The sequence below is a fragment of the Lipophrys pholis genome (assembly GCF_963383615.2).
Source record: "Lipophrys pholis genome assembly, chromosome: 17".
Lineage (NCBI taxonomy): Eukaryota > Metazoa > Chordata > Actinopteri > Blenniiformes > Blenniidae > Lipophrys > Lipophrys pholis.
Genome location: NC_137643.1, coordinates 6,296,172 through 6,308,722, shown reverse-complemented (window position 1 = coordinate 6,308,722; position 12,551 = coordinate 6,296,172). Strand labels below are relative to the sequence as shown.

Sequence of the window (12,551 nt, the reverse complement as noted above, 5' to 3'; positions counted from 1 at the left end):
TTTAATCTCGTCCATCCAGGTTTCACCACCTTCTTTCAGTGTTGCCACTTCAGATATTCTCCAGCTCCTGTGATAAAACAGTTGGTAAACCTATGGACCTTTATGAGTAGTGTCAGTTATTACTGTGATTATTCAGTCACTTTAAAATTGAGCCAGTGTCCACTGGTGACACCTGCTGGTAGTAATGGTTAACTGCAGCGCGATCACCGAGTATCATCTCAATAAATTGACCCTCACGCCCTCTTTTAGCTTTTCCTTGAGTCACTTTTCCAGTGTCCTGCATTATTCACACTCATACCTTTCTTAAAGTGCAGTGGTTGCTCCCTCCTTATTGATTGTGTATTTAAATTGTATGTTCATAATTAAACATTTTACACCTTTTATTTTGATTGGACTCAAAAAAAAAAAAAAAAAAAAAAGGGGATATGGCCTATACGCTAAACACTTTATTTTAAATGGCTTGAACACGTAAAGATTAACAGTGATTAATAAAACAATCAGGTCAAATTCTTCAAAAGACAAAATTTATTAAACTTGCTAAAACATTAAGAACTTGGTGAATAAAAAGTGACTTGTACTTTATCTTAAAACAATTTCTTTAACATTTACTATTGAAAGAACCATTTGTTTTTTGTTTTTTCAAACAGCAAACAGAACAAGTCATCAAGCCATCCTGCTACTTCCCAGTGGCTTGTTGGTTATTTTGAGGCAGATGTTGCGGCTGCTGTCTGGTCGGGAGCGGCCACTGCTGTCGCGTCGGCAGCAACCGCCGCAAAGTCCCCGGTTGTGGGAATGGAGGAAGGCCATAGAAGTAATGCCTATAATTCTGACAAAGATACAACAATACGCATCACCTCTGATTTGATATGAATCGCAAATTTCCCCAACCAAAACCAAAACAATCCCAACTGCTGGCCTGTAGGGTTTAGCAGCAAGACTGACTTACGGTTGTATATGCCAGTGGCGTTTGAGCTGCGTAGTGCATCGCCGGCTGCCATCCAGCAGGTGGAGGAGGAGGCGGAGGCGGCGGCATCCATGGCATGTTGGGAAGGTACTGCCCACGTACTGGGAAGCGTTGGGGGCAAATGTTGGAGTCCACGAACGGGAAAGGGATGAGAGGCAGATGACCCGTCCGCTCCAAATCAAAGCCAGAAGAATCTGAAAGGAGGAATTTGACATATGAGCGACACTGTAATCAGTTAATCCTCCCCCAATTAAATAGGAAATTGAAAGGTTTGAAAAGCCACAGCAAATAAATCCTTTATCAAACTCCCATGTTTCACTTGTCGGTGTATCAAACAATAAATATTCCAACTAGTCCATATGTGATGAAACATTATGAAATAATCTTGTTTCTTTCTAGATACACACATTGCCGGACTCTAAACTTTTGTGACACAAAGAATAATCCATCAAAATCTTAAAATGGTTTCAAATTTTAAGAAAAAAAAAAAAAAAAAAAAAAAAGCTCTTCATAAAGCTGCTTGTTCTATGTAACTAATGGCACGTAATACAGAAATGTTGGATACCAACAGTTTCTCTGACTATCTTTACAGAAACTCAGCATTGTTAAAGATTTATACATCTCTCACCACCTGAAAACATCCAGAAGTAAAGCCTCAACACCAGATCAAAAATTTTACAGAAATAATTGATGTTTTGGCAAAATTAAATCAAGATTTGAAGAGGACATTGAGAAAATGTCTAAAGAATGATTCTAAAGTTAAACAGGATCTACACAATCATCTAATATTGCCTCTGTTCAAACTCCGATATCACATCGAGCTGGGTGTGAATTAAATATTGTAATTAAAATGCTATTTTTGGCTCGAATTTCAATTAAAGTAAAAAAGAAAAAAGGCCCAAATCTATCTCTCTCTCTCTCTCTATACTTTGCAGGTCGATGACGTCACGCACCCGACATCGACCGTTAGTATTTTAAATAAACGGCTTGAGTTATTTTCAACATTTCTTTTTACCCGCGAATATATAAAACAGTGTTCTCGTGCGATAAATAGGTTTTTGTAATTAGGGAAAATATTTAGTTTCAAAAAGGGTTATTTATATCAGGATTGGAGTTATGTAAAACAATCAGTTGATATGTATATTAATATGTGAACTATTACATTAAATAGACACAATGCACAATAAACAATTTATCAGGTTTAGATCAATAAAGTACATCTTAAGAGGTAAACTGGGGGCCATTTATGAGTATTAAAGTTAAAAATAAAAACGGTAGCTCACCACAATGAATTCACTTTTAAGAAATGATATTATTTACTTATGAGAAACTGATAAGCAGGTGACTCACTCCGAGCCGGAGGCGGCTGCTCGCCGCTTTCCAAGCCGGAGGAAGGCGCCCCTCCTCCGTCAGTGGGGGTCCGGGAAGCACCGGGGCTCCCAGGGGCGGCCGAGGCCACGGTGCCCTCAGTCAGCGGCCTGTTCGTGGTCAGATCGACTACACCGATCCCGCCGCGCGCGGCCAATTTCTGTACTTCGCTTCGGACTTTGTTGAGGTTCTTCCGGTAGGCCACGGCCCCCCTCCGCCGGGCGATGACGGCGCACTTCTGGCACGGGCAGCCGAGGAACGGGCAGGACAGGTGGCCCTTCTTCGCGACGATTAAGCCGTGGTTGCGGCACAAGCAGCACTTCGGCCTCCTCTGGTCCCCCGCCTTCTCTTTGGACTCAGACATCGTAACGTTCCCCTCGAGGGTCGACTCTTCCACCCGGCTCGGTTTATAAGCAGGTGTCCGTGGAGTTCAAGCAAAACTCGGGTTCTCACTCCCGACCTCGTCTGACAGGTGACAAAGAGCAAGAAAAGTATCTTTCGGCCGTGGGAACAGACTCGTCGTCGTCACGGCCAAACGGCCAGCTGTGTGTCATTAGGAGCTGATTGGTCTGCACACACACTTTTCACCCCATTAACATCAGTTTTTAAAATTTAATCAATTTCCAATTGTTCATTTTTGAACACATCATCTGATTTATGACCCATTCTTGGGTAAATCCGTCAATTCCTTCATTTTGAATTTAAGCAAACGTGGAGACCTATAGACGTCCATTAAGGCCCACTCCCCTATGCTGCAGGCCACCTGTGCAGGCAGCAGTTGATTGGATGGAGGCGACCCACCTTGAGGCTGATCCAATTCCCCACTTATGTATATTTAAATTTGCCCCAAAGTCTGACCAATCAGAGGGCCCCTCCACACGTGGTGCCCCCAGGCTGCAGAACACGTTTAACCTTTAAAATGAGGCTGACCGTTTCTAAAGTTGCATAAGTTTTAATATATTAACATAAACTGTGTGTTATGCTGCATCTATGAAGGTAAGATTACAATCTAGGATGCAAAACATTTAATTACATTTGAGCTGTTTTTGTACCTGATTTTAGAGGTTCCAGCCTTATTTTTCTGCATTTTCAACACAAATCTTACACACAGGCACGCACTATTTTAAGCTTTATTTATTTTAAAATATTCTAGTCATTATTTTTAAAGCTGTCGGTACAGGAGCCACTCGAGCCAGAGCCACATATGTTTGAAGTATTGTAATTGACACATTTATGTATTTATTCCAATTTTAATTCATGAAACATTTAATTATTTAATGAATTAATTGACAGATTTATATATTTCGTGCAAATTTTAATGAATTGATTAAATTATTTAATGGTGTATTTATTTACTTTTGGCATTTAGTCCTCCATAGTGTTGAGTAGGCATATTGTAATAATCTGTGAACATGTGTCTGTATTTAGTTTGTTTTTGTTTTGTACATGGTAATTGTTCAAACAAAATGTCATATATAGAACTTAAAAACAAGCAGCGAAAAAATGCTTGTTGCAGCCAACCTTTTTACAGATTTGCAGTGAAATAATCAGAATCAGAATATCAACAATAAACATTTACTCAAAATGATTAGAGAAAAAAATTGATTATGCTTTTTTTTCCAATCACTGGTTGGACATTTTTACATCTAAACTTTTATACACCTATTTTTTCCATTTAATGTTTTCCTTCTTTATTGCCCGGTGCATGGGGTTCTCCAAATCTACAGGCGATGTCTTTCAGTTTGGGTCTGGTTTCTAGAAACTACAATGATTAAAATCAAGAAATCATTTCATTTCCATGTTTATTTACACAGTATAAGGTGTTACAATAAAATTCCTTGTCACCATTTTATTATAAATACACCATTTTAAACAAGGCTTGATAACCCTCACTAAAATACATCCTTCAAACCTTTTAAAACATAACAGACAGAAAAAAATCTTTAATGGGTACAACTATATAATTTGTCCATCTTTTAAATGTTAGTAAATCATGCAAAGCAGAGATATAGAATATGAAAATAAAATGATATAGATCAAATGTGCTGCTTTACAAAGGATAAATGAAATCAGAACAAATATATGTAGTGTAAAATACAAATACTGTGTCTGGTGCAAAGCTTTAAGATCTTTCTCAAAGAGTTAATTCATGGCTTTCAGCAATAGTTTTATATCATTAATATACAGTACATACATTACTTTTGTGTGAAACAAAAAAAAAAGACTTGTATAATGTAAAGTTCAGCTGATGAATCTTAAAATAAATCTTTTTTTTTTTTTTTAGCCCTATGTGACTACAACATTTCAGAACGGTTATGTTAAAGACAATATTGTGACAAACTGTAGCCGGACTGTAAAAGGCTCACGTGATAACACAGTAATTGTTACATCATGGGTAGCATTGCTTCTTCAGTCATGCATCTGTCAGTTTACAGTAGTACACTGCACCATCTCGTAAGACTCAACATCTCAGGTAAAGTGTTACACAGTATTTTGCAGGCACTTAAAAAGCATGGTTCTGGCCTTTGAATGACTTTTGGGTTAGATGCAAGTCAAAATGCTGGACTTAGAGGAGAAATCTGATGAAACATTGAATGCAGGAGTGTGTTGCAGTGAGGTTGCATAATATCATTCATTACAGTGAAGATCACAGTCCAAATTACTGCAGAGGGTCTCTGGAAGACATCTGAACAAAGAGCTGGAGATGTGGAACTGTGAAGGTGATTTCTGAAACATAAAATGTACAAATAAATATAAACAATACGCTACAAGACTCCACAAAGACAACAAAATAAACAATTATTTATTTTTCTGTATTTACCTATAAAAGAATCCAGAGATGCAGGGACTTGAACGTGTTGGTCTTGGAGTTGGATGTGTGAAGTGGAGAACTTGTCAGTTGGTGTCATTGGTCAGTCTCATTTTGCTGTATTAGTCTGTATTTTGTAGAAGTTTCATGTCCATTTCACAAGGTTAGCATGTTGCTGGAGTTACAGGTTTTTTGACGGACCACAGGAGATGGAGCAGAGTTCACGTGTAAGGAAGAGTATACGAGGCAGTGTAGTCCAGGCAAGGAAAGATCTTGAAGCTTGGCATCCTTAAAGTATTTAAGTGTCCATCTTAGGGAAACTCCATATTCTGCTCTGCAGAGTGGATTTTGTTATCTTTCTTTAGCTGATGGTTTTTGAAAAGGCTACACATGTACATAAACTAAACTTTGTACATCTAATTTGGTTCTCTTTAACAGTGGGGCTGAGGAGGTTTTTGAAATTATTAACAGTATGTTTGTGATATTAAACTCAGATAATCCCCCCCAGAAATATCAAGTACAGATTTGTGACGGATATGTCAGACGAGATAGCATACACAAAAGTAAATGTGAAATGTACAATCAACAAAATTATTCAACCTTTAGAAAATTAAATATTAATATTCCTGTAACAACCCCATGCAGAGCAGAATAAAGGTAGTCTTCATTCCACTGAGAATTAGGCATCTGGTGAGTATTGTGGTTTTATAGCATTTGCGTATCTTAGCCATTCTTTCTTTAACTTTCGGATCAGTATCGGCGGCTGTAGCTTGGTGAACCAAAGGAGGAAGACGAGAAGGTTGTTGTGAAACTCGATCCAGTGGCATCAAAGCTTCCTCTCCTGGAGCCTGACCTGGAACCAGTTCTTGAGCCAGACCGTGACCCACTAGCAGAGCCAGACCCGCTGATGCTGTAGGGACTGTAAAGGCCTTTGCTGGACTGAGACGAGGCTTCAAGTAGTCGCAGACCAGTTACCTCCTCAGTCATGCTTCTTTCCATAGCGTCCTTGTAGGAGATCTTAAGCTTGGTTTTGGGGCATGTGAGGTATTTTGAATATGCACTAACATCTCGTAACTTCTGCGCAGTGCGTGCATCGAGGGTGCCCTTCTTCACTGCCTCATCTATAGAGACTCTGCCCGTCACATCTGGCTCCAGTAACCCACCAGTGAGATACTGGACCTCAAGGAATCGTTGTCCCGCTTCATAGTACAGCCAGCCTTTCTTAAGAGCTTGCGCTGCTGACATTTTGGTTTTAGTTCTGGGATCTTCAAATCCATTGTATGCCTTCTGGGCTAAAGTGATGCGATCAACCATGATTTTATCCACAAGCCCCTTGTTCATTGCATCTGTAACAGTGAATTTCTCACCAGTGTTGGGGTCAATGATGCCTCCTGTGCAGGCCTGAGCTTCCAACAACCTTTGGCCAGTTATGTTGTCCACAAGATTCCTGTGAATAGCCTCTGTGACAGAAACTTTCTCCAAAGTATCTGTGTCCAAGATTCCAGCCACCGGACCAGTTTCTTCAGTTGGGTCATTCCATGTGGTTGCTGGTGTTTTTATTGAGGGCATTGGGCTCATGTTGTAGGAGGAAGAGGAGCCAAACGAGGAAGATCTTGATCTAACACCACTCATGTTTCCAGACAGCATGTCTGCAAATTCTGTGATGGACAGGGTTCCTGCTCGGTATTGGTCCAGGGCTGACTTGTCAATCAGACCACTTGCAATAGCATCATCGATATCATACTGCCTTCCAGACCTCCTGTCTTTGATTAAAGATTTCACAACTCCATCAAAAGAGGTAGTGGTAATTTCCTCCCACTCACACTCCTGTTCTGCAAGCTCAAGATAGGTCTGGTGGTCAATAAGTCCTTTCTGATATGCTTCATAGACAGACATCTCTTTTCCTGACTCTGGGTCCACAATGACGACTCGTCGTTTGCGAACTGAGGACTTTGATGATGTCTTCCTCTCTCGCTTCTTTTCCTTCAGCAGTAAAAGTGCGAAGCCAGTCTCTGGGTCTCTCATACATCTTTCCATGAGCTGCAGGTAGGTGAGGTTTTCCTCAGTGTTTGGGTCAAAGAAGCCCTTTGTGTCATCAGAGGGGTCAGTGAGAATCTCGTTCATTTCTTCATCAAAGAGGCCACGTTCATAGGCTGCCTCAACCGGCAGACGGTGGCTTCCCTCTGGGTCAATTATTCCACCCGTAGCAATTTGAGCCTCAAGCAGACGGATGCCATGGTCTTTCAGGATGAGACCCTTTTTCATTGCCTGGAAAAGTGAGATAACTTTGCCTGAATAAGGGTCCTTGTAGCCTGTGACAGCTCGTTCAGCTGAGAGGAGTTTATCTTTGAACTCCTGACCAACTACGCCCATTTTAACCGCTTCAGTGACATTTAGCTTAAGGTTTTTGATGGGATCAATCACATAACCTGTGGCAGCCTGAGCCTCAAGGAGCTCAAAAGCAGTACCTGGTCGAATCATGTTCTTCTTCATTGCTTGGTAGATTGAGAGCCGGTCTTTGCTGGACTCTACATACACCCCAGCAATACAACTGGTCCCTTCAAGGTATTTCTTCAGGTCTCTGCTGACTTCCTCCACAGAAAGGGCACCTGAAATGAGTTGGTTGTATGTTTTCTCATCTATAATCTGTGACCGGTAGAGTTCATCTGCAGTGATCTGCTTTCTGAGACCCTTAAAGAGAAGCCTTTTGTCTGCCAGTGAAAGTAGCTTCAGTCCACTCTGTTTATCTAATCTGCATCTCTTCAGTAGCTGGGCATAGGACTGTTTTTCATCTGTTGTGGGATCAGTGTATCCTTTCACGTCTGCAGTAGGTTCAGATATTCTGTCAAGTGTCTCCTTATTGATGTATCCACGTTGCATGGCAACATCCATGGGAAGATGGAAATAGTATTCAGGATCCATAAGACCTCCTGTGGCATTCTGGGCCTCCAAAAGTCTCAGAGCATAGTCCTCTGGTATGAGGTCTTTCTTCATAGCCTGGAAGAGAGAAATTACTTTTCCACTGTATGGATCCTTGTAACCTGTGACAGCTCTCTCAGCAGACAAAAGTTTGTCATGAAGCTCAGGGCCGACAAGCCCCTTACGAACAGCTTCATCTACTGTTAAAAGTTCATCTTTTACCGGATCAATCATGAATCCTGTTGCTGCTTGAGCTTCAAGGAGATTCAAAGCAACTTCTGGGTTTATCTTTCCACTCTTCATAGCCTGGTAAATGCTGATCTTTGGTGGACTGTCTGACATAATGCCAGCTATGCAGCCTGTGCCGAAGAGGTGCTGCTTAACTGACGGCATTTCCATCACCTCACGAACTGTCATTTTTTCTTGTTTCAGGAGGTTGTATGTGTGCAAGTCAATAATTCGAGCACTGTACAGCTCCTCAATGGTAACTCTTCTTCTGATGACATCACAAGACATGCTTGGTTCTGGTTGTAGTGTCTCCCTTTGCTCCATGATTTCAATAATGATAATGAGCATTCTTTCCTTTGTGATTTGCCCCAAGCGATACTGCTCCATGAGGTGGCGCCTCTCCTCCTCAGGCAGCATGTTTGAGTTCATGACTTCCCAAATAGTCATGCTCCTTCCAGCAAAGCTCTTATGTGGGATGTCTGTTTGAGTATTTGCTAGATCGGTTTGTGCTTGCTCCTCTGAGTACTGGTAATCCCTCTCCGCGGGAGCGGGAGCTTCAACATTAGACAGAGGCAAGTAGCAGAGGCCGGTGTTGGGATCTCTTGTGCAGTTCTCCAGTAATTGTTTGTAAGTGACACTTTCATTCGTGTTTGGATTTGTGAATCCTTTCACATCCCCTGAGGGTTCATTGAAAGATTTGCACATCTGTTTACTGCTATAGCCACGCTGGATAGCTACTTCATTAGGGACACGGTGGCTACCAGTTGGATCAATTATTCCTCCGGTTGTAAACTGAGCTTCCAAAAGAGGAATGGCATGCTCCCTCAAAATCAGCTCTTTCTTCATGGCTTGGAATAGAGAAATCTTGTTGCCTGTATATGGATCTTTGTATCCTGTCACTGCTTTTTCAGCTGAGAGAAGTTTCTCATGGAGCTCTGGCCCAACAACTCCAACCTTCACAGCATCATCCACAGAATATTTCAGATTTTTGACGGGATCGGTTATGGAGCCAGTTCCAGCTTGGGCCTCAAGTAGTGCAAGCCCAGTGTTTGGTTGTAAAATATTCCTCTTCACTGCTTGATATATACTTAACTTTTCATTTGTATCTTTCATAGTGATGCCATCAATACGGTCTGTGCCCTGCAGATACTTCTTGACTTTTTCAGTTTCACTGACTTCCTTAGGGGTCTTTTTACCCTGCTGAAGTTGTTCGAATGTAGCCTTATCAATAATGTTGGAATCAAGCAATGAACTAGCAGTGATTGGCGCCCTGAGACCTTCAAAGCAGGCGTCTTCCTTTGCTTGTTCTTCATCTTTTTCCTCAACCATTGTTATCACAATCTTTATTAACCTTTCAATTGTTACTTGTCCCATTCTATACTGGCGAATCAGTTGTATTCTTTGTTCCTCCGTGATGTATTCTGAATTTATGATTTCCCAAATAGTAACTTTTCTCCCTTTAAAAGGTCCATACTCCAGTTCCATTGTTGCTTGGTTAAAGGCCTCTTGTGTTTTTGCCTCTGTAATCTGTTTGTCTTCTTTTGGTTTTGGGGCCTTCTTTGAAAGAGAAAGCAATGGGAGTCCAGTCTCTTCGTCAGTGATGCACTTCTTCATGAGCTGCGTATAGGTTACATCCTCCTCTGTGTTGGGATCATAAAAGACCTTTGTTTGTCCTGTGTTTTTGCTCAAGGTCTTGCTGGTCTCCTCGTCAAAATATCCACGCTTGCAGGCAACTTCATGTGGGATTCGATAGCTTTTGATCGGGTCAACAATTCCACCTGTTGAAAGCTGTGCTTCTAGCAGACGGGTGCCATGATCTTTCTTGATTAGGCCTTTGTTGATGGCTTCAAATAAAGAAACCTTTTTCCCCGAATAAGGATCTCTGTAGCCGCTGACTGCTCTCTCCGCTGACAGAAGTCGTTCATGCAACTCTGGACCAACGAGACCCGACTTAACAGCTTCATCGACAGGGACCCTCTCATTCTTTACAGGATCAATTATAAACCCTGTTGCAGCTTGAGCTTCCAGAAGATTTGCAGCCGTCTCTGGAGAGATTAATTCCTTTTTCATTGCCTGATAAAAGGGCATTCTCTCTTTGGTTGTTTCATTCAATAGTCCAGCAATACTGGGAGTTCCATGCAAAGCTTTTTTCACCGAATCCATCTCAGAGATCTCTTTCACTGTTATCTTTCCATTACTTAATTTGTTGAACAAGTCTTTGTTAATGACTTTCGACTCGAGCAGTTCATTAGAAGAGACTGGGGCTCTCAAACCATTGAACACATTGTCTTTGTTCTTCTCTTGATCTTCCACAACAGTGATGACTATTTTGATGATCTTTTCCACTGTGATCTTGCCCGTCTTGTACTGGCGGATCAGCTCTCTCCTCTGCTCCTCAGTGAAATACTCTGAGTTAATGACCTCCCAAATGGTTACAGTTTTTCCTTTGAACTTACCAAAAGGCACATTAATGTTTGATCTACTCAATGCTTCCTTAGTCTCCTGATCTGTGTATGTTATCTCACTTTGGGGAGCATTCTCTGTCACTGGTAATATCAGCAGGCCAGTCTCTGGATCTTTGGTGCATTTCTCCAGCAGCTGTTTGTACGTGATTTTCTCCTGGGTGCTGGGTTCTATAAACAATTTGCATTCATCACTAGGCTCAGTGAGTTTTTTGTTCATGTCTGCGTCAAACTGACCCTGCTTGTAGGCTGTCTGAAGTGGCACTCTGTGGCTATGGATGGGGTCGACGATGCCACCAGTTGCAAGTTGCACATCGAGGAATTTGGTACCCTGTTCTTTCTCAATGAGCCCCTTCTTCATGGCCTCATAAACAGAGATTCTGGCTCCAGTGTAGGGGTCTTTAAAGCCAGTGGCTGCTCGCTCTGCAGACAGGATCTTGTCATGGAGTTCAGGGCCAATCAGCCCCTCCTTAACAGCTTCATCCACTGAGAGAAGTTTGTTTTTCACTGGATCAACAACGTAGCCAGAAGCCGCCTGAGCTTCCAGGAGCATCATCGCCGTGTTGGGAGTAATCTTGTTCTCTGTCATGGCCTGATAGATACTCATTTTTTCTTTGGATGGGGTCAGTACTCCTCCAACACAGTTCTGCCCTTTAAGAAGAGCTTTAATCTTATCTGTCTTTCCAAGGTCTTCCACAGAAACTTTGCCCTTTTTCAGTTTGTCAAATTCTTTCTTGGTCAGGACGCCAACTTCAAAAAGTCTTTCGGCAGGAACTTTTTCTCTTATTCCATCAAAGGCAAATGGTGAGTCTCCAACCTTCTTCACTCCATCTGCATCAACAGAGCCGTTGAAAAATTTCTTTGTCGTCGTTGCCACAGTCATGGAAACCAGCGGCTCCTCAGAAACCTTTTCAGTCTGAACATCAATTTCCTTTGTCTTGGATGCACCCTGCTTTGCAGCACCTTGTAGATTCTGAAGTTTCTCTCTTAGCTTTTTGTTCTCCTCTTCCAACAGCTTTTCTTGCTCAAGCCTTTTCTTTTCAAGCACTTCCATTTCGCTCTGCTTGTTTTTCATTTCCGCTTCGGCCGCCTTCTGCTTCTTCACCGCTTCATCCATGATCGTCTGGAGCTTCTTCTTCTCCTCTTCCATGAGCTTTCTCTGACGTTCTTGTTCTTCCTTGAGAGACTTGGCCTTGTTTACTTCATCCTCAAACTGTTTCTCAAGTTTCTTCTTCTCTTCTTCCACGGCTTTTTCTCTTTTCAACAACAGCTCCTTCTCGGTGAGGAACGACTGCTGAAGTTTAGCTTTCTGCTGCTCTATTTGTTCTTGTTGAGCATTTGCCATCTGTTGGGGGGAAAAAGAAAAAGAAAAAGTTAGTAAGCTGTTCGTGAAATATCACGACTGACAATTAACCTACATAAATCTTTGAAGGAAGAGTCTCTCATCTATGGAAACACTTGTGGGTTTTCTCACTAAGAGTCCAATAAGCTATAAAAGCACCTTTTTGTCTGAAGGTGACCATAAAGTGAAAACTACTAGTTTGATCTTGAACTTTAGCTTCACAGAAACAGCAGGACTATATATCAGTGTCTCGAAGCTCAGTGAAGTGTCGTGTTGCTCTCGTCTCATTCCTGACCGTGATCTCTTTGTGTAACTCTCTGACATTACATAATATACACATTTCAGTTTTGTGTTTTGAATTACTTTCATATAAATTGCTGGATGTTACTTCAAGGCTGCAATTTACATGAACAGTAAAGATATATTCTACAATAGTTAGTATGTTTGATTGGACTATGT

At 41.5% G+C, this 12,551-nt stretch overlaps 1 protein-coding gene across 9 annotated transcripts in view; it reads right to left on the bottom strand.

The window, feature by feature from the left end:
* Positions 1–4,117: 4,117 nt before the first annotated feature.
* pleca (plectin a) overlaps positions 4,118–12,551 on the bottom strand; it is a 97,142-nt gene continuing 88,708 nt past the window's right edge. For all 9 annotated transcript variants that reach the window (XM_080484897.1, XM_080484904.1, XM_080484901.1 and 6 more), the window contains 2 exons: positions 5,154–12,095; positions 4,118–5,059 (listed from right to left, as the gene is read on the bottom strand). In XM_080484897.1, the coding sequence (XP_080341023.1) occupies positions 5,892–12,095 (6,204 nt within the window). In that variant the 3' untranslated portion in view covers positions 4,118–5,059; positions 5,154–5,891. The remainder of the gene's footprint in view (positions 5,060–5,153; positions 12,096–12,551) is intronic.